This window comes from Coregonus clupeaformis, unplaced genomic scaffold (genome assembly GCF_020615455.1).
Source record: "Coregonus clupeaformis isolate EN_2021a unplaced genomic scaffold, ASM2061545v1 scaf0416, whole genome shotgun sequence".
Lineage (NCBI taxonomy): Eukaryota > Metazoa > Chordata > Actinopteri > Salmoniformes > Salmonidae > Coregonus > Coregonus clupeaformis.
In genome coordinates, this window is record NW_025533871.1 from 71357 (window position 1) to 93744 (window position 22388).

General features: G+C 40.5%; 1 protein-coding gene across 1 annotated transcript; it reads left to right on the top strand.

Moving 5' to 3' along the window:
- The first annotated feature begins 543 nt into the window (after positions 1 to 543).
- On the top strand, positions 544 to 7454 carry LOC121574282 (adhesion G protein-coupled receptor G3-like). The gene is made up of 16 exons (XM_041886902.1): positions 544 to 575; positions 946 to 1059; positions 1258 to 1278; positions 1646 to 1732; positions 1847 to 2008; positions 2279 to 2573; positions 2826 to 2952; positions 3056 to 3184; positions 3808 to 3927; positions 4113 to 4155; positions 4246 to 4346; positions 4648 to 4772; positions 5045 to 5313; positions 5541 to 5631; positions 5822 to 6102; positions 6522 to 7454. The coding sequence occupies exons 1-16, from the start codon at positions 569 to 571 to the stop codon at positions 6635 to 6637; spliced, it is 2088 nt and encodes a 695-aa protein (XP_041742836.1). The 5' UTR covers positions 544 to 568; the 3' UTR covers positions 6638 to 7454.
- The last annotated feature ends 14934 nt before the right edge of the window (positions 7455 to 22388 follow it).

Genomic DNA, 22388 nt, shown 5'->3' on the forward strand with positions numbered 1-22388 from the left:
ATCAGGAATAAATCTCAGTTGGCTTTTCATAGCCGATCATTAAGAGTTGAAAACAGCAGGTCTGGGACAGGTAGGGGTTCCATAACCGCAGGCAGAACAGTTGAAACTGGAATAGCAGCAAGGCCAGGCGGACTGGGGACAGCAAGGAGTCACCACGGCCGGTAGTCCCGACGTATGGTCCTAGGGCTCAGGTCTCTCAGTTGGCTTTTCATAGCCGATCATTAAAGAGTTGAAAACAGCAGGTCTGGGACAGGTAGGGGTTTCGTAGCCGCAGGCAGAACAGTTGAAACTGGAATAGCAGCAAGCAATAAATGCTTCTGGTATTGACTTATATGCTGCCCCTGTCTTCATGTTGTTGCTGGACATATCTTTTTTTAAATGTGTGTAGGTCACCTAAATCATCAGAAAAATTGCCCCTCCTGAGAATTTTTTCAGGAGCCGCCACTGGCTGCACTGGACCTTTAACCACCACATGCAAAACATTGCATTTTTCCTTCCTTGATATTGACTTCTCTCTGTCAGAGTCACAGAGCGTTGCGAGTGTGGAGCTTGATAGGAATCAATTCATATGAAAGGTAAGTTGAACACCTTCTGCACCTTGTGTTTTTGTTAAGTTGATTAACAAAATGTATAGCCTGCATACTGAACATGACATTTTACGTAAGGTTATGTACAATTGAAATATGGCTCACGCGATTATATTTTTACATTTTAGTCACTTAGCAGACGCTCTTATCCGGAGCGACTTACAGTTAGTGAGCGCATACATTTTTCATACTGGCCCCCCGTGGGAAACGAACCCACAACCCTGGCGTTGCAAGCGCCATGCTCTACCAACTGAGCTACAGGGGATCACATATGTCTGTATAGTTTCCCATTGGCCAGCTATTTATTTCCCAAGGTATTTCCTGAAATCTCATAATGTGGTCTTTTTCTAATTTACAGTTCCATCTTCATCTAATATGTTTCAAATTTCACAATTTGGCGTTTTTGTGTTGGTGGTTTATTGTTTTGTGTTGATGGTTTATGAAGCATCCCCTTCCCAACCACTTTGTCCTGGTGAGTATAGACCAATGTGTAGACTAACTAACTAACTAACTAACTAGGCTAATGTATTGAAATGTCTCTTCTCACTCCAAATATTTTTTCCCCCTGGATGTTTAGTAGGTCTATGAAATAGTACAGTTTTTGCCACAAAAAACACCTACTGTAATTTAATTTTTAACATTTTTTTTTTTTTTTCGGTTGTTTGGTTAGATCTCAGAGGGAATGGAACATGTACGTATCTTTTCCCCTTAATTGTTCTGTAAGATCTGTCTTGTCAGTGGAGAGGACCTTTTGTTGTTGTTGCATTTAAAAAATAAAGAATTCCTCATAGACATTGACAACAGCTTTCACGATGGTGAACTATGTATCTTTTCTATTCAACTATGGTGTTGTTGACAAACATTTTACTTTTTATTAATAAATTACTAAATGCATTACATTATTGTATATTGTCATTAAGACTGATTCATAACTTAATTATCATAAAATACTTTTTTGTGTTTTGAATAACTAAAAGACTATACCCTTAAATTGAATAAACTTCAGTAAGCCATGGAATTGAATACTGTTCAGGGATTGCATCAACTGTTTGTTTCAGATTGTATCAGATTTCGTGAAAATTCCAACCAAAATACCGCAGCAGATAATCCTACAATACATTGTGTGGTTGAAAGCAATTCTAACAGTATGTTCAACTATATTCTAACTATATTTATTTTACCCTGTTTCTCTCACAAGAGACACTATTGCCACTTACATGTGAAAATAATCTGTACTGAATTTCTTGCCGTGCTTTCAGGACTTGAATGCAACTGCACAATTTCCAGTCTTCTACTGATGTATAGTCTAATAATGGACACAAGAAATATCCAGCAGTGCATCGACTCTGTACAAAGAGTGGTGTCTTCATTCACATTGAGCACAAACTGCAAACTTCCTGATTTGTTGTCTGGATTATCAGGTAATTTGGTTGCAGCAAAGTGCAGTTTCTCAACCTTGATGTCCAACTGCTGAAAACACTATTGCATATCTGAGTAACATATTTGTATTAATTTATTTAAACTTTACTCAGGTTATTATCAAATGTATGAAACAAACATCACCCATTTGCCAAGAGGAATCATGTGTAGATTATCTAGCCTTCTATTGTCATGAACCATAATAAAGCATGCGTCTTTACTCAGTGTAAATTGATTTGACCAATACCCTGGACTATGTTCTCTACTTACAGATTGCCCAATCAACATCATTCATCCATATGTTGATGACTGCAAAGAAATGTGTCTAATGAAATGTATGGATCAATGGACCTTAATCAACATGGGAAATCTCAGTCAGACCACTACTATTAAACCAAAAAATAAAATCACGATCACCACCTCAAATATTTTGAGAGAATGTGATTCTGAAGACATTGGACAGACATATAAAAATAATGACCTGACCTCTGTTGATGAATTGATCAGGAAATGTAAAGGAAAGTCAAATACAGTAAAGAATGACCAGAAGTCGATTTCCATAAAAAAGTTAGTCCACTTATCATTTGAACTGAAATCAGGGCCGGCCCTAGCCTTTTAGGGGCCCTAAGCAAAATTGTGTTGCTGGGGGGCTCTAAGCAGTCGCTTATGTCGCTTATGCCTAGGGCAGGCCCTGACTGAAATGTATTTTAATGTAATTTGAGCTATGTCAATGTCTGACTGACAACTAAACATATTTTCATGGATTATTTTTTGGCTGGATTATTCAGAACTGTGATTTTTCTTGTTTCCCTTCCACAGCACATTTCACAACATTACCAAGCAGGGACCTCAGAACGTAATCCTTGAAAGCCTCAAAGGCTCAGTGACATCACATCAGAAGAACAATTTGCTCAACTTTAGAATGGCTCTACCCTCCACCAATAATGTAAGCATCAACGAAAGGGAGGGATGGAAAGAGAGAGAGGTCAAAAGCAAAATGTGGATATCGCCAGTCACCACATTTATAACTCTTTCTCAATCTCCACCAGGCCATGTTGGAGAAGATGGATGACATTTGGTTGGAGATTCCTACTGAGGCTTTTAATGATTTTCTGGGACACACAAAAGACGAAGTTAACCTGGGAGTATTTTGGTTTGAGAATGACAGCCTGTTCCCGGTAAAACAACAGTAACAACTACATCTCAGAGATAACTAATGAAACAGACCTGCACTCATAACACAAATAGACATATTTCAGGACATCCTCATTTTAACAAAAGCACAGAAAAACATCTGTGGTTCTTCCTCATTTAACTCCAGCATGTGAATAGTGTAGTGACAACACATTGGTATGAACATACACTGACATTATTAGTGCACATTTGAATGAAGCCCAAACTGCACCGTGACAGCCTGCTATGGAAATTGGCTTCATTTATTTAAAGACACAACAACCACTTGTATCTCTGTCATCTATGTAAAGTTACAATGCAAACTTCTGCCTGCTCTCCCACTTTTTCATTCATTCATTGTCGTGCTTCTAAGCTAGCAACCAGTCACACTATTGCTCAAAAGCCCCTACAATACAACCTGTTGACAGAACTTCAGATAAAAGAGAACAAATTTACTGAGAAATATATAATTGCTTGTTGTTGTGACTCAAACATCATGCCCAGTGCCTATACAAAAATATATCCTTTGAGGTATTTGGTTCTGAGGAGAAATGTGGTCCTCTCTGAAATGTCTTATTAACTTGTGTCTTTAGAGAGAATGTATATCCTTTCTTCTGATCACTACTAGGTGAAGGAGAACAACACTAAGCTCCTAAACAGTCGAGTGGTATCCGTCGATGTGGGAGAGGACTTCTCAGACCTTAGTAACAATTTAAAGATCACGTTCCGCTTCCAGAATGCATCACTGGTCAGTGAGCAGTGAATATTTACATCACAATCAACAGTCACACTCTCTTGTTTAATATTTATTATATTTTTGTTATTTCACCTGTCTGCAATCCAACAATTGCTTTACAGCTCCAATAATTCATGTTTATGATATGGTGAGGATTGGAATAGGATAGTGACTAATCAGGTTATTTTCTCTGATAGGAAAACAAATCACTAACATGTGTGTTCTGGGATGATGAAAATGGTAGTATTATTTATTAACTAAACAAAATAATAGTTTTATGAAACAAAATGATATGTTGAAAATGTTTTACTGTATCTCTTTGTTTCACAGATAGTGTTGCACAATGGAATTCCTCTGGATGTGTCACTGAGACAAAGGAAAATCAAACAATATGCTCTTGTAACCATCTTTCATTCTTCGCAGTACTTATGGTGAGAAATAATTTCTTAACCTAGCTTAAATATGTTGTAACCTCATTTTAACATTCTTCTTTCGATTAATTAATTAAGGGCTCGATTCAAATAATGTCGCGGAAGATCTGCAGTATAGCACAATCGAAAGTTAAGTGCAACGTTCCCGCCTTCGCGGAGACTGCATTCACGCTAAGCTACTTATATGTCCGCTCAATTGGAAATGACCTTTAAATTTCAATCATGCTAAACCGCGATATGGATTTAATTAAGTCCACTCAATCAAAGTGTGATCTACCCCCTGTGTGTGTGTTGACGGCAGGCACCAGGCAGTGTCTCTAGTGCCAGTCTGAGCTCCTCCTCTGTGTGGTTGCTGACGTTGTTGTCCAGGGTGGGCTGTGGAATATCCCTCTGTTTCCTGTGTCTGGCTCTCCTCATCCACCTCAGGTCAGATTCTACCGACAACTAATACTTATGTCCACGACATGCAAACAACGAGCCATCACACACAATGCCACTCAAACAGAACATCCTCATTGGAAAAAATCGTTTTGTGATTCAAAGTACCCTTTTTACATCATCAGTTGTCACACAGTGCTTTTACAGTAACCTGACCCCAAAGATTTAGCAGAAGGAACCTAGATAGGAACTGCCGTAACAATGAGATTTGCTATGTTGTTGATTTTGACATTAGATTTCATTATAAATTCTTCCTCCAGAAGGGGTAAATCTGATGATTCCCTGTGCATCCACATCCACCTGTGTGTGGCGCTTCTGTGCCTCAACCTGACCTTCCTCACCAACGACAGCCTAGCCTCTCTTGGCATCCATGGCCTGTGTGTTGCTACAGCAACAGCCACCCACTACTCCCTGCTGTGTACCCTCACCTGGTTCTCCCTGGAAGGCTTCCACCTCTACCTGCTCATCATCCGGGTCTTCAACATCCACATCAACAGATACCTCCTCAAACTGGGCCTGGTAGGATGGGGTGAGTGCAGTAAATCAATGGTGAGGACAAGTATAATCAGACTAGGCGTGATCAGTGAGAAGTAAAAGTTTCACCCAGCTGCACATGGTATTGTCCAGCTTGATCAGCTCCTAGCTGAAGGGATCTGTGGATCTTTCTAGCTTTCATTGCTTTAAGGAATCTACGCTGTCTCTTGGTGTTTGACTCAACTGGGGAACCCAAATGAAAATGTTCCTTATCTCTTTCAGGAATACCTGGCATAGTAGTTATCATAATTGTTGCTTGTGGCAAATATGGAGAATACAACATATACCAGCAAGACGGTGGTGCTGTTAAAATGTAAGTAATATTATAATTATAATTATATGTGTTTTCATATCACCAATGACTCCCTTTCTCTCTGTAAAAAACAGACTGACTGTGTCCCTGTCTGTGTATGTATGTGACTGTGTCTGTGACTCCCCCCTTCTCTCCCTCCCTCCCCCTTCTCTCCCTCCCTCCCTCTCCCTCTCTGTCTGTCTGTCTGTAGGTGCTGGTTGACTGACTCTGCTCTGACCACGGTGTCCTTCTCGTACTTCGTGCTGACATTCGTGGTGAACGTGCTGTGCTTTGGGTCTGTGACAGTGAAGGTGGTGAGGGCCCACCGTCAGAGTCCAGTCCTGAGGGAGAGTGGTATGAGCAGGGGGACAGTACTCAGTCTGCTGGGTCTGGCCTGGCTCCTGGGGGTCTCCTGGGGGGTCCTGCTCTTCCAGTTTGGCCCCCTGAAGGAGACAGCCTTCTACATCTTCTGCACTGTCAACTCTCTCCACGGTGAGATAAGATACAGCCCTTTATTCTCATTCACATCAGGAACACACATATGCACACATACATACATGGAAGTCTTGTGTACGGAAGCACAATCACATGCATAGTCAATGATACAAATCTCATCATGGTAATTTAACTGCTGTTAATGTAATGGTACATATATTTAGGGGCATGGTGGATGCAAAACACATTTACATTGGTGTTTGTAAAAGCATGCCTTCATAAAACACTGTAGTTAATGTCCTGGTTGTGGCATTGATACCAGATTACCAACCCAGTCAAAGAACGTGGTCTATGGTCAGGGACCTACAGTATGTTCTATTACACCACTATGTGTCACTATTGTATACAAAGACAGACTTATCATCTTCCAAGAGCAGCTCTTGTAATTCAGTCAAAATCCTTATTACAACCTACAGGCTTCTTCCTGTTTCTACGCTATTGGGCTTTAACTCGGCCAGAGAAGGCATCTATCTCCACGGCAACCACTGTAGCTTCTTCAACTGAGATGCATCCAACTGAGGCCAGTCCCTGACTAACATGGTTAAACCTTTTACTACTAATACCACGGCTTCCATTTTGTTACCACAGAAGCACAATATTTAGTATGTCGGTTTAACATACCACTATAGGCAAACATAAGCATCAATTAAAGGGCAAGCACCAAAATAATAACGTGTTTCTAGGTTTGCTCGTACGTTTTTTTTCAAAGTTGTGCTGTTTATTGCACTTTTTGCTGTGCATGTTGTTGTATTTTATGACACATCTTCCATGCATATTCAGTTTTGATGTGTATAGTCCTAGGCAAATAGGCAACACATCTATTAGGTTCAAGTTATTTTCATCCCCATCTCTGAAAATATGAACAAATAAGTTTGGCTACCCGATCTGTTACTCACCATTGTGCATGAGGGTAAGATGGAGTGGTCGACTATCAAGTGGTGCCTTTCTGTTTCTTTGATTGTCATAAAAAATCCTCTGAAAGATAGTATGTCCTTTTTTAGTCCATCTGTAACATTTTGGATCATTTTGATTTCCCCTTTGGTTTTTGCGGAATAGGCCTACAGTAGCCTATGGGCTACCTGAGATAAAATGAGGCCTAAATTAGTCAAGTAGATAGTACCTTATCATAACACAAAAACAATATTTGCAGGGATGTGAAATGAATGGTTACACATTTATATTTTTATTTAGATTGTGTAAACGTTTTTCTTTGTGTAAATAATGTATTTGTGTAAATAATCATTTGAAAGGGGGAGATGCTTCACAAGCCTCTCTGTGTTTTTCTACCTCTCCTGCATATGCTCTTTTAATTTTCCTTTTAATCTCTGATCATATTGTTTTGTATTTTCTTGTGTGCAAATAAAACAATAAAAAATTATAGATAACCTATATGCCTACCGTGTCATTGACATTGAGGGGGTTCAATTTAAACCTAAGAGTACTTTCACCCCTCCCAAACATTGAAATCATTATGTGGAAACATTCTGCCACCTTGTGGAAGACGAGCTCTAAAAGTTTAGTGTGAACAGAATAAAATAATGAAGAAACCCAACCTGAGCAAAGAGGAGCTACAATCTCTGAAAAAGCTACAGTCGGACTCTACCATTACAATTCGACAGGCGAATTAAGGTGGGGCGACAGTGATTTTGAACTCACTTGATTACGGTATGTTTCTGAATGCAAAATACTTTTGTCAGACTAATACTTCTACATGCCACAGCTCTCTGACCCCACCTCTACCAACAATGAACAGATAAGAGACATTGGCAAGGGCGTGTTTCATTTTCAATAAATTTGCTAAAATTTCTAAAAACATGTTTTCACTTTGTCATTATGGGCTATTTTGTGTAGATCAAGTTAATCGATTTTGAATTCAGGCTGTAACATAACAAAATGTGGAATAAGTCAAGGGGTATGAATACTTTCTCAAGGCACTGTGTATACCAAACATTAGGAACACCTTGCTAATATTGAGTTGCACCTGTCTCCTCCCCTTCATCTACACTGATTGAAGTTTAACAAGTGACAACTGGTCAGTCTTTATCATGGAAAGAGCAGGTGTTCTTAATGTTTTGTATACTCAGTGTATATTTCCTTAAACATCCTGTGTTGTGTGCTTGTTCTTTTACCAGGTACTGCAGGAACATCTACCAATGGCATGCCCATCTTTTTGTGAGAAAATACACTGGTCACTCCAAATATTTATACAGTATTTATGAGCACCTCCGCTAAGAGTATGAATTAGGCTGTTTGAGGAGGTTTGAATCCTAAGCAACCTGCCTACACATACAGTGGCTTGCGAAAGTATTCACCCCGCTTGGCTTTTTTCCTATTTTGTTGCCTTAAAACCTGGAATTAAAATTGATTTTTTGGGGGTTTGTATCATTTGATTTACACAACATGCTTACCACTTTGAAGATGGAAAATATTTTTTATTGTGAAACAAACAAGAAATAAGACAAAAAAAAATTGCCCATTCTTCAAGGCGAAACTGCTCCAGCTACTTCAAGTTGGATGGGTTCCGCTGGTGTACAGCAATCTTTAAGTCATTCCACAGATTCTCAATTAGATTGAGGTCTGGGCTTTGACTAGGCCATTCCAAGACTTTTAAATGTTTCCCCTTAAACCACTCAAGTGTTGCTTTAGCAGTATGCTTAGGGTCATTGTCCTGCTGGAAGGTGAACCTCTGTCCCAGTCTCAAATCTCTGGAAGACTGAAACAGGTTTCCCTCAAGAATGTTCCTGTATTTAGCGCCATCCATCATTCCTTCAATTCTGACCAGTTTCCCAGTCCCTGCCGATGATCCCCACGGCATGATGCTGCCACCACCATGCTTCACTGTGGGATGGTGTTCTCAGGGTTACGAGAGGTGTTCGGTTTGAGCCAGACATAGCATTTTCCTTGATGGCTAAGAAGCTCAATTTTAGTCTCATCTGACCAGAGTACCTTCTTCCATATGTTTGGGGAGTCTCCCACATGGCTTTTGGCGAACACCAAACATGTTTGCTTACTTTTTTTCTGCCCACTCTTCCGTAAAGCCCAGCTCTGTGGAGTGTACGACTTAAAGTAGTCCTATGGACAGATGCTCCAATCTCCGCTGTGGAGCTTTGCAGCTCCTTCAGGGTTATCTTTGGTCTCTTTGTTGCCTCTCTGATTAATGCCCTCCTTGCGGCCCTCTCTTGGCAGGTTTGTTGTGGTGCCATATTCTTTCCATTTTTTTAAATAATATATTTAATGGTGCTCCGTGGGATTTTCAAAGTTTCTGATATTCTTTATAACCCAACCCTGATCTGTACTTCTCCACAACTTTGTCCCTGACCTGTTTCAAATCAAAACAAATGTTATTTGTCACATGCACGTGTTTAGCAGATGTTATTGCGAGTGTAGCGAAATGCTTGTGCTTCTAGCTCCGACAGTGCAGTAATATCTAACAAGTAATATCTAACAATTTCCCAACATATACCCAATACACACAAATCTAGTAAGGAATGGAATTTAAGAATATACAGTGGGGGAAAAAAGTATTTAGTCAGCCACCAATTGTGCAAGTTCTCCCACTTAAAAAGATGAGAGAGGCCTGTAATTTTCATCATAGGTACATGTCAACTATGACAGACAAAATGAGAAAAAAAATTCCAGAAAATCACATTGTAGGATTTTTTATGAATTTATTTGCAAATTATGGTGGAAAATAAGTATTTGGTCAATAACAAAAGTTTCTCAATAATTTGTTATATACCCATTGTTGGCAATGACACAGGTCAAACGTTTTCTGTAAGTCTTCACAAGGTTTTCACACACTGTTGCTGGTATTTTGGCCCATTCCTCCATGCAGATCTCCTCTAGAGCAGTGATGTTTTGGGGCTGTCGCTGGGCAACACGGACTTTCAATTCCCTCCAAAGATTTTCTATGGGGTTGAGATCTGGAGACTGGCTAGGCCACTCCAGGACCTTGAAATGCTTCTTACGAAGCCACTCCTTCGTTGCCCGGGCGGTGTGTTTGGGATCATTGTCATGCTGAAAGTCCCAGCCACGTTTCATCTTCAATGCCCTTGCTGATGGAAGGAGGTTTTCACTCAAAATCTCATGATACATGGCCCCATTCATTCTTTCCTTTACACGGATCAGTCGTCCTGGTCCCTTTGCAGAAAAACAGCCCCAAAGCATGAAGTTTCCACCCCCATGCTTCACAGTAGGTATGGTGTTCTTTGGATGCAACTCAGCATTCTTTGTCCTCCAAACACGTTGAGTTGAGTTTTTACCAAAAAGTTCTATTTTGGTTTCATCTGACCATATGACATTCTCCCAATTCTCTTCTGGATCATCCAAATGCACTTCAGACGGGCCTGGACATGTACTGGCTTAAGCAGGGGGACACGTCTGGCAATGCAGGATTTGAGTCCCTGGCGGAGTAGTGTGTTACTGATGGTAGGCTTTGTTACTTTGGTCCCAGCTCTCTGCAGGTCATTCACTAGGTCCCCCCGTGTGGTTCTGGGATTTTTGCTCACCGTTCTTGTGATCATTTTGACCCCACGGGGTGAGATCTTGCGTGGAGCCCCAGATCGAGGGAGATTATCAGTGGTCTTGTATGTCTTCCATTTCTTCATAATTGCTCCCACAGTTGATTTCTTCAAACCAAGCTGCTTACCTATTGCAGATTCAGTCTTCCCAGCCTGGTGCAGGTCTACAATTTTGTTTCTGGTGTCCTTTGACAGCTCTTTGGTCTTGACCATAGTGGAGTTTGGAGTGTGACTGTTTGAGGTTGTGGACAGGTGTCTTTTATACTGATAACAAGTTCAAACAGGTGCCATTAATACAGGTAATGAGTGGAGGACGGAGGAGCCTCTTAAAGAAGAAGTTACAGGTCTGTGAGAGCCAGAAATCTTGCTTGTTTGTAGGTGACCAAATACTTATTTTCCACCATAATTTGCAAATAAATTCATTAAAAATCCTACAATGTGATTTTCTGGATTTTTTTTTCTCAATTTGTCTGTCATAGTTGACGTGTACCTATGATGAAAATGACAGGCCTCTCTCATCTTTTTAAGTGGGAGAACTTGCACAATTGGTGGCTGACTAAATACTTTTTTTCCCCACTGTATACATATATGGACAAGCAATGACAGAGCGGCATGGACTAAGATACAGTAGAATATTATAGAATAGAATACAGTATATACATATGAGATGAGTAGTGCAAGATATGCAAACATTATTAAAGTGACTAGTGTTCCATTCTTAAAGTGGCCAGTGATTTCAATATGCAGCAGCAGCCTCTAATGTGCTAGTGATGGCTATTTAACAGTCTGATGGCCTTGAGATAGTAGCTGTTTTTCATTCTCTCGGTCCCAGCTTTGATGCACCTGTACTGACCACGCCTTCTGGATGATAGCGGGGTGAACAGGCAGTGGCTCGGGTGGTTGATGTCCTTGATGATCTTTTTGGCCTTCCTGTGACATCGGGTGCTGTAGGTGTCTTGGAGGGCGAGTAGTTTGCCCCCGATAATGCGTTCGGCAGACCGCACCACCCTGTGGAGAGCCCTGCGGTTGCAGGTGGTGCAGTTGCCGTACCAGGCTTTGATACAGCCCGACAGGATGCTCTCAATTGTGCATCTGTAAAGGTTTGTGAGGGTTTTAGGTGCCAAGTCAAATTTCTTCAGCCTCCTGAGGTTGAAGAGGCTCTGTTGCGCCTTCTTCACCACACTGTCTGCGTGGGTGGACCATTTCAGTTTGTCAGTTATGTGTACGCAATGAACTTAAAGCTTTCCACCTTCTCCACTGCGGTCCCGTCAATGTGGATAGGGGGGTGCACCCTCTGCTGTTTCCTGAAGTCCACGATCATCTCCTTTGTTTTGTTGACGTTGAGTGAGAGGTTATTTTCCTTGGAGAGCTCCTTGGAGAGGTCCTTGGTCTTCATGGTGCCGCTTGCTTGGTGGTGCCCCTTGCTTAGTGGTGTTGCAGACTCTGGGGCCTTTCAGAACACGTGTATATATACTGAGATCATGTAACAGATCATTTACTTAGGTTACACACAGGTGGACTTTATTGAACTAATTATGTGACTTCTGAAGGTAATTGGTTGCACCAGATCTTATTTAGGGGCTTCATAGCAAAGCGGGTGAATACATATGCACGCACCACTTTCCCGTTATTTATTTTTTAGCATTTTTTGAACCAAGTTATTTTTTTCATTTCACTTCACCAATTTGGACTATTTTGTGTATGTCTATTACATGAAATCCAAATAAAAATCAATGTAAATTACAGGTTGTAATGCAACAAAATAGGAAAAATGCCAAGGGGGATGAATACTTGTGCAAGGCACTGTAGTTTGAATACAATACAAACATACTGTAGCTACTGCAGTAGGTCAAAGCTGTCTGCTGGAAAACATTGGTAGAGCATGGGTGAAATAGGCATTGTGGTGCTCATGTGAATTTCCTTTATTTTTTGGCTTCAGACTAATGCCTGTTCTCACTTAAAACATAGTTTTGGGTTTTTAATTTCCATGTTTATTACACCGGAAGGTGATTACGCAACATTATAATACAGCATAACACAGCAATGCAAGTTATGTAAAACTAAACAATAATGACTAATGGAAACATAAATAATCCAGTTGTTAGTATTTATTTAATATTAACAGCTGATTTTAACAGGAAGCGAAAAACCAGGAACCCAATTAAGCCAATATGGAGTAAACTGTAACCATTTTCCCTGATCTCTCTTAAGACATTCAAGTAAGCTCCTGGAAAATACGTAAATAACCAGTATGTACCCATTAACTATTTACATGAAAATGTACCTTATAGTTTACTGAAGAAAGGTCTAGTACTACATTACCTGTAAACAAAAGTGAGTTATCACTAAAAATAAAATGTACAACCAAATGTACATTCATCAGATATAGTCAACTTTGTAAATACAATTCAGGGATGGACACAATTGCTTGACAAGATACAGGTTTATGCAGGCTTTTTTGTTCAAGCACAGTTCTACCACACCTGATTCTACTATTCATGGTCTCAATGAACAGCTTGGGTCTAGATGAACAGCTGAGTAGTATAATAATTTGTGGTAGCACTGGTATTGAACAGAACAGCCTGCATAACGCTGTGGATCGTCAAGAACGATTTTGATAACTCCTGATACAAACACTACAACAAATGACAAACTGCTTAGAAACACCTGTAAAATACAGTCATTTGACAAGTACAAAACTCTTAAGAAACATTACAGAGATATTTACAAATCTGAAATTGGATAGGTGCTCTAAATCCTTGAATACAAAACTTCAGGTACAAATGTCCCAAGTAATTCTGTACACTGCTGTCCAACTCCAGTAAAAGAGCACACATCCTCATTTATAAATGGTGCATTTGAATCGGCATAAGTCGTTTGCCAGTTCCACATGGGCCAGCTTGCATTTCTCCGTGACAGGCGCATGCCCACAATCAGCCACTCTGCCATAAAGCACTGTGTCCTTGGGCAGTACTGTAGGGATGGAGTGCATCTCACAAATGAGGGCATTATCTAGTGTAGGACCTGTCAGGCAGATAGATAGTACTTAAGACATTATCTAGTGTAGGACCTGGCAGGCAGATAGACCATTGGCTTAGGTTATTTAATACCTAGTAACAGCCTAACTACATATTTCATATTAGTGCATTTCAGGTGTTCCCCCCCGCCCACGTAGCTGTAAGTGTTTAAATATTAGGCTACATATACAGTACCAGTCAAAAGTTTGGACACACCTGCTCACTCAAGGATTTTTCTTTATTTTTACTATTTTCTACATTGTACAGTAGTAGTGAAGACATCAAAACTATGAAATAACACATATGGAATCATGTAGTAACCAAAAAAGTGTTAAACAAATCAAAATATATTTTATATTTGAGTTTCTTCAAAGTAGCCACCTTTGCCTTGATGACAGCTTGGCATTGAACAGAAATAAAAAGAGAATGACCTGACCTCTGTTGATGAATTGAACAGAAAATGTAAAGGAATGGCAGAAAAAAGGAAGTCCACTTATTAGGACTGATGTACTATATTTTACTGTCGTTTGAGCTATGTCAATATTTGACTGACAACTAAACACATTTTCATCGTATCGTTTTTGGCATGATTATTGTGAACTTCTTTGATGTTTCGTTACATCAGCACATTTCACAACATTATCAAGCAGGGACATCAGAAAGTGATCTTTGGCAGCATCAAAGGCTCAGTGACATCACATCAGAAGAACAATTTGCACAACTTTAGAATGGCTTTACCCTCCACCAATAATGTAAGCAACGAATGAGAGGGATGGGAGAGAGAGGGGGGGTTCAAAAGCAAAATGGAGAGATAGTAATCACATGCATAACTCTTTCTCCATCTCCACCAGGCCACGTTGGAGGAGATGGATGAGATTTGAATGAAGATTCCTACTGAGGCCTTGTATGCTTTCCTGGGAGAAGGCAGAGGAAGTTAACCTGGCAGTATTTTGTTTTGAGCATGACAGCCTGTTCCCGGTAAATCAACAGTAACAACTACAACATCTCAGAGATGACTAATGAAACAGACCTGCACTCATAACACACATAGACATTTCAGGACATCCTCATTTCAAGCAAAGCACAGAAAAACATCTGTGGTACTTTCTCATTTTAACTCTAGTATGTGAATCATGTAGTGACAACAAATTGGTATAAACATACACTGATGTTATTAGTGCACATTTGAATGAAGCCCTGAAGCAAACTGCATCGTGACAGCCTGCTATGGAAATTGGCTTCATTTATTTAAAGGGTATTTTTAGCCTGTTGACAGTTCTGGGAAGACCAAACAAACACTTGCGTCTCTGTCATCCATGTAAAGTTGCAATGCAAACTTCTGTTCTCTCTTCTGATCCTTGGCTAGGTGGAGGAGAACGACGATGATCTCCTAAACAGCCGAGTGGTGGCCATCGATGTGGGAGAGGACATCTCAGGCCTCACTAACCATATAAAGGTCACATTCCTCTTCTAGAATGCATCACTGGTTAGTGAGCAGTGCATATTCACATCACAATCAACCGTCACAGTCTCGTTTTCATTTATTTCATGATTACTATTATTTTCCTGTCTGTAATCCAACAATTGCTTTACGGCCCCAATAATTCATGTTCACATGCTTATGATATGGTGTGGATTGGAATAGGACAGTGACTAATCAGGTTATTTTCTCTGATAGGAAAACTAATCACTAACGTGTGTTCTGGGATGTTGAAAATGGTAGTGTTATGAATTAACTAAACAATATAGTTGTATGACGCACTATATACAACAAAATGATATGTTGAAAATGTTTTACTGTATCTCTTTGTTTCACGGATACGGTTGCACATTGGAATTCCTCTGGATGTGTCACTGAGACAAAGGAAAATGAAACATTATGCTCTTGTGACCACCTTTCATTCTTCGCAGTACTTATGGCGAGAAATCATTTCTTAACCTAACTCTTAAAATATGTTGTGACCTCACGTTAACAGACTTTCGATCAATTAAATTGAACAATCAATCAAAGGGTGATCTAGCCCCTGTGTGTGTGTTGACGGCAGGCACCAGGCAGTGTCTCTAGTGCCAGTCTGAGCTCGTCCTCTGAGTGCTTGCTGACGTTGTTGTCCAGGGTGGGCAGTGGAATATCCTTCTGTTTCCTATGTCTGGCTCTCCTCATCCACCTCAGGTCACATTCTACCAACAGCTACTACTTACGTTCATGACACATGCAAATAACTAGCCACCACACACAATGCCACTCAAACAGAACATCCTCATTGGAAAAACACGTTTTGTGATTCAAAGTACCCTTTTTACATCAGCAGTTGTCACACAGTGCTTTTACAGTAACCTGACCCAAAAGTGGAAGCAGAAGAAACCTAGATAGGAACTGCCGTAACAATGAGATTTGCTATGTTGTTGATTTTGACATTAGATTTCATTATAACTTCTTCCTCCAGAAGGGGTTAATCAGATGATTCCCTGTGCATCCATTTCCACCTGTGCGTGGCGCTGTTGTGCCTCAACCTGACCTTCCTCACCAATGACAGCCTAGCCTCTCTTGGCGTCCACGGCCTGTGTGTTGCTACAGCAACAGCAACAGCCACCCACTACTCCCTGCTGTGTACCCTCACCTGGTTCTCCCTGGAAGGCTTCCACCTCTACCTGCTCATCATCCGGGTCTTCAACATCCACATCAACAGATACCTCCTCAAACTGGGCCTGGTAGGATGGGGTGAGTGCAGTAAGTCAATGGTGAGGACAAGTATGATCAGACTAGGTGTGAACAGTGAGAAGTGAAACCGTTTCACCCAGCTGCACATGGTATTGTCCAGCTTGATCAGCTCCATGCTGGAGGGATTTCTGGATCTTTTCAGCTTTCATTCATTTATTTAAAGTATCTATGCTGTCTCTTGGTGTTTGACTCAACTGGGGAACCCAAATGAAAATGTTCCTTATCTCTTTCAGGAATACCTGGCATAGTAGTTATCATAATGGAGAATACAACATATACCAGTAAGACGGTGGTGCTGTTAAAATGTAAGTAATATTATAATTATAATTATATGTGTTTTCATATAATATAATATAATATAATATTTAGCAGACGCTTTTATCCAAAGCAACTTACAGTCATATGTGCATAAATTTTTACGTATGGGTGGTCCCAGGGATTGAACCCACTACCCTGGCGTTACAAGCGCCATGCTCTACCAATTGAGCTACAGAGGACCACCACCAATGACTCCCTTCTCTCTGTAAAAAACTGACTGACTGTGTCCCTGTCTGTGTATGTACGTGACTGTGTCTGTGACTGTGACTCCCCCCTTCTCTCCCTCCCTCCCCCTTCTCTCCCTCCCTCCCTCCCTCTCCCTCTTTGTCTGTCTGTCTGTAGGTGCTGGTTGACTGACTCTGCTCTGACCACAGTGTCCTTCTCGTACTTCGTGTTGACATTCGTGGTGAACGTGCTGTGCTTTGGGTCTGTGACAGTGAAGGTGGTGAGGGCCCACCATCAGAGTCCAGTCCTGAGGGAGAGTGGTATGAGCAGGGGGACAGTACTTAGTCTGCTGGGTCTGGCCTGGCTCCTGGGGGTCTCCTGGGGGGTCCTGCTCTTCCAGTTAGGCCCCCTGAAGGAGACAGCCTTCTACATCTTCTGCACCGTCAACTCTCTCCATGGTGAGATAAGATACAGCCCTTGTTCTCATTCATATTTGCATTTACATATCAGACGCACACATACATAAACAGTAGCACAATCCCATGCAAATTCAAGGATAAAAAGCTCATCATGGTAATTTAATGACTCTATTAAATTACTTTTTTGCTATTAATGTAATAGTCCGTAGATCTAGTAAATAAAGGCATGCCATTATAAAACACTGTAGGTAATGTCCTGGTTGTGGCATTGACAGCAGATTAACAACCCAGTCTGATACTGTGGTCTATGGTCAGGACCTAGGGTCTATTACACCACTGGGTGTCACTATTGTATACAAAGACAGATTTATTATCTTTCATGAGCAGCTCTTGTAATTCAGTCAACATGCTTAATACGGTTTTGACTAGGTGGTATACAGCTTTTTTTTCGTAGAGGGTTAGGATAATTTACCCAGCAGAATAGGACAATTAACGTAGGAGGTTAGGAGAATTAGGTTAAGACTAGAAAAAGGGTTAGGGTTAGCTAAAATGCTCTCCTAACCTGCTACGAAAAGTCACTTCTATCGAGTCACAACCGCTTATTACAACCTACAGGCATCTTCTTGTTTCTACTCTATTGGGCCTTACCTCGGCCAGAATAGGCATATTTCTCCACGGCATCCACTGAAGCGTGTTCAACGGAGATGCATCCAGCTGCAGCACAAAACTAAAAACATGTGTTTCCAGGTTTGCTCGTAAGATTAGGGCTAGATTCAATCAGTTCTGACAACTGCAGAGCAGTTTTATTTGTATTTAGGCGATGTCGGAGGTGTAACTGCATTGGAGCTGTCAAATCAGCAAACAGCTCCCAGCGTTATACCTTTCGCAGACATTGCCATTGGATGTCCTGAGTCGCATTAATAATAATTCCATGCAGCCTTGTTACATTTTCGAACACTGGAATGTGTAATCTAGGCCTACACCTCGATTAGGCTGATATAAATCTGTATTATTTTGTTTAATGATTTTCTATTTGAATGTCATTATTTCTATACAGCCTACACTTTATCGTACTGAACTTCTAAAGCGAGTGGGACGGCTGTAGCTTCGTGACGATGACCACACAAGCAGCTGCTCACTGATTTGACAGCTCTAACGTAGTTACACCTCTGACACCGCCAAAACACCAGCTCTGTGTGTCGACTATCGCCGGTTATGCTTTGATCTGATTGAATCTAAGCCTAACTGTGCTCATAATATATATATATATATATATATACGTTTTTTTTGTATTATTGAAATGCCCATATAGCTTTGGTAAAATAAATACTGTAGATTTCAATGTGCAAAAGGTGATACGCCTATGTTGAAATGATAATGTGATGAGGCAGGACAAAAACAAGCCACAACCATTCTTTACAGTCTATTTTTAGTTGTTGAGTTTTTATTGAAAAACTGCAAAATGTTGTACTACAAACATTACAGGACACACATGGCATTTTGTTAAAGGAATTCATGCAACAGGGGTTTCAATGGCAACATGCTCTTAGCAGACCTACGTCAGGGTCCTAGGCGCTGAGCCCACACAAAACTATAGTCCTAATTTGTCCTGTTTAGTGTGGTCTCCCCAAATCACACCACGTGCCTCACCCAAAGGAAATGCACCGAGCACAGAGACAGAGCAAAGTATGTTACGAGACAGATAACAATTTATTGTATTCATGTTTTAATTTCAATTTAAGCACTATTCCCAATGTTCTAGGGACTGTGTGGGGCTGTAAACGTTGTTTTCTCTGTGCTCTCAGAGAAAAGTAACAGCCCTAGCTGGGAGAAACCCTGGCGGAGAGGAGAGGAGGTTGGGTTTAAAAGTCCTCCATTAGGTCCAAACAAAACTTAACAGATACCAGGAATAGAACAATGAATAGAAACCACTCATTTGACATGAAGAGTTGCTCAAAGTGACTGTAATGTAATGGCTTGTATAGAGGACAGTCCGTCTTTTGTCTCTGGGTTTTCTTAGCTACTGTCTAATTTTGAGTGAGGCTGTCTGTGGTCGTCTTTTAAGTGCTCTGATGCTGTGAATGGTTTGACTGAGGAATCACACATTATAGTGAATGTCTGAAATAAACCATTGCCCTACAGAACACAACATCTTTGTCTCTGTAAAAGTGCTTTGAAGAATTAAACTCTTATCAAACCTTCTGAACACACATTTAGCCGATTTCTTAACAAGGAGGAGGAACATGTTTGGAGGTTGAAATTAGGGTACCTCAGCTTGTCCACGCCATTCCTCACCAGCAGAAATAGGTTCCTAAACCTAACAAGAGTATGCTGGACAACTGGTAAACAAAGATAGCAAAATATGTTTTATATTTTTCAAAAATCCTGGTGAAATTGAATATTTGTAGACAGGTGGCTTGGCCCACAATCTAGTCCATTAGCAGTTGTAAAATGTAGTTGTAATATACAAACGTGCAAGTGAATTTTATGTGACGTGAGGTTAAGTTTGCATTTGTGTGCCTGCTACGCAAATAAGTAGTTGTGTTGAGGTTGAATAACATGACGTTGTGATGTCTGTGGAAACAACCCAGTATCAACCACAAAGCTAAGGAGTGATCCAACATGTCTGTGAAATTATTACAAACATTGTAATAAAACAATATTTTCACCACCACAAAAAACAGATGTTCAATCGATCATGCGATATCCAGTCCTATAGCTATTCTTATCCAGGAGGGATTTGGCCCATATAATTGTTATGAAAAACTAATGTACAAGCACTTTCCATTCATTCGCTGTCTGTCTGATGAAAACCTTCTAACAAAATGTTTCACACATTATTTTTATTTTTTTTACATTTATTGAATGCACTAACTGCCCTCAATGTACTCTGAACATTTCGTGACTCTACGACCAAGAAATTGTATTCAAAATAGCTTCTGAAGTTTCATAATTGTTTGTTCATTGGAAAGTATGATTTTCAATTTCCTGAAAGTTTCTGTTTTGGAGATGAGGTTTTCACCAGACAGAGACGATAAAAAAGGCAACCAAGAGAAAGAGCAGCAACGGAAACATACGTGAAGTCGAAAGAGTTGTCAGAAGAGGAGGTAAAGGGGACTAAGTGGAATGAAACGTGATAGTTTAGGACCCATGGAGGGAATATGAAGACTCCTCCCATTCCAGAAGACTTGTATCAATCCTTCCCCTCCATCCATCATCCCCATGGTAACATCTCTCTTTCATCCAATCAGTAAATCACTTAGATGACCCCATGATCAGGTGAATCTTTGTTCTTTATTTCCCTGTGCCAAGTAATCGTCTCTAAAAAATCTCCACCCACATATCTGGACAAACAAGTCCACAACATTTCAATCTTGCCATCGTTACACAGTATACAAATGTGTTGAGTGCATGCATTTCAAATAAACATCCCCCAAATAATCCCTGTCACAGAACATACACACACACATCACCCTCTCTCACACACACACACACATCTAGAGACCACATGATGTGAAATAAATAGCTGTATATACAAGAGCCCAAGAGGGCAGCAACAACAACTCATGTATGTACACAAACACACAATACATAGGGTAAAGATTATGTTCAACAAAAAGCTTAGCCCTTTATGTTAACATGAGATAAATAATACAGAAACTGTAAATGTGTGTTTTATTGGATTCCAGCATTGAATAAGTAGCCTTAGACATCAGACTGTCCCACTCTGGCCAAATCAAATAAATAACATTACACAATGTCCCTACCAAAACTTCCTTGTCAAGGAGATTAGAAAATTACCTCATTTTATAAGCTTCACGTACAGTAACTTTAACAGTGGTGATATATTAATATATATATATATATATATATATATATATACAGTGGGGAAAAAAAGTATTTAGTCAGCCACCAATTGTGCAAGTTCTCCCACTTAAAAAGATGAGAGAGGCCTGTAATTTTCATCATAGGTACACGTCAACTATGACAGACAAAATGAGAATTTTTTTTCCAGAAAATCACATTGTAGGATTTTTAATGAATTTATTTGCAAATTATGGTGGAAAATAAGTATTTGGTCAATAACAAAAGTTTCTCAATACTTTGTTATATACACTTTGTTGGCAATGACACAGGTCAAACGTTTTCTGTAAGTCTTCACAAGGTTTTCACACACTGTTGCTGGTATTTTGGCCCATTCCTCCATGCAGATCTCCTCTAGAGCAGTGATGTTTTGGGGCTGTCGCTGGGCAACACGGACTTTCAACTCCCTCCAAAGATTTTCTATGGGGTTGAGATCTGGAGACTGGCTAGGCCACTCCACGACCTTGAAATGCTTCTTACGAAGCCACTCCTTCGTTGCCCGGGCGGTGTGTTTGGGATCATTGTCATGCTGAAAGACCCGTTTCATCTTCAATGCCCTTGCTGATGGAAGGAGGTTTTCACTCAAAATCTCACGATACATGGCCCCATTCATTCTTTTCTTTACACGGATCAGTCGTCCTGGTCCCTTTGCAGAAAAACAGCCCCAAAGCATGATGTTTCCACTCCCATGCTTCACAGTAGGTATGGTGTTCTTTGGATGCAACTCAGCATTCTTTGTCCTCCAAACATGACGAGTTGAGTTTTTACCAAAAAGTAATCTGACCATATCACATTCTCCCAATCCTCTTCTGGATCATCCAAATGCACTCTAGCAAACTTCAGACGGGCCTGGACATGTACTGGCTTAAGCAGGGAGACACATCTGGCACTGCATGATTTGAGTCCCTGGCGGCGTAGTGTGTTACTGATGGTAGGCTTTGTTACTTTGGTCCCAGCTCTCTGCAGGTCATTCACTAGGTCCCCCAGTGTGTTTCTGGGATTTTTGCTCACCGTTCTTGTGATCATTTTGACCCCACGGGGTGAGATCTTGTATGGAGCCCCAGATCGAGGGAGATTATCAGTGGTCTTGTATGTCTTCCATTTCCTAATAATTGCTCCCACAGTTGATTTCTTCAAACCAAGCTGCTTATCTATTGCAGATTCAGTCTTCCCAGCCTGATGCAGGTCTACAATTTTGTTTCTGGTGTCCTTTGACAGCTCTTTGGTCTTGGCCATAGTGGAGTTTGGAGTGTGACTGTTT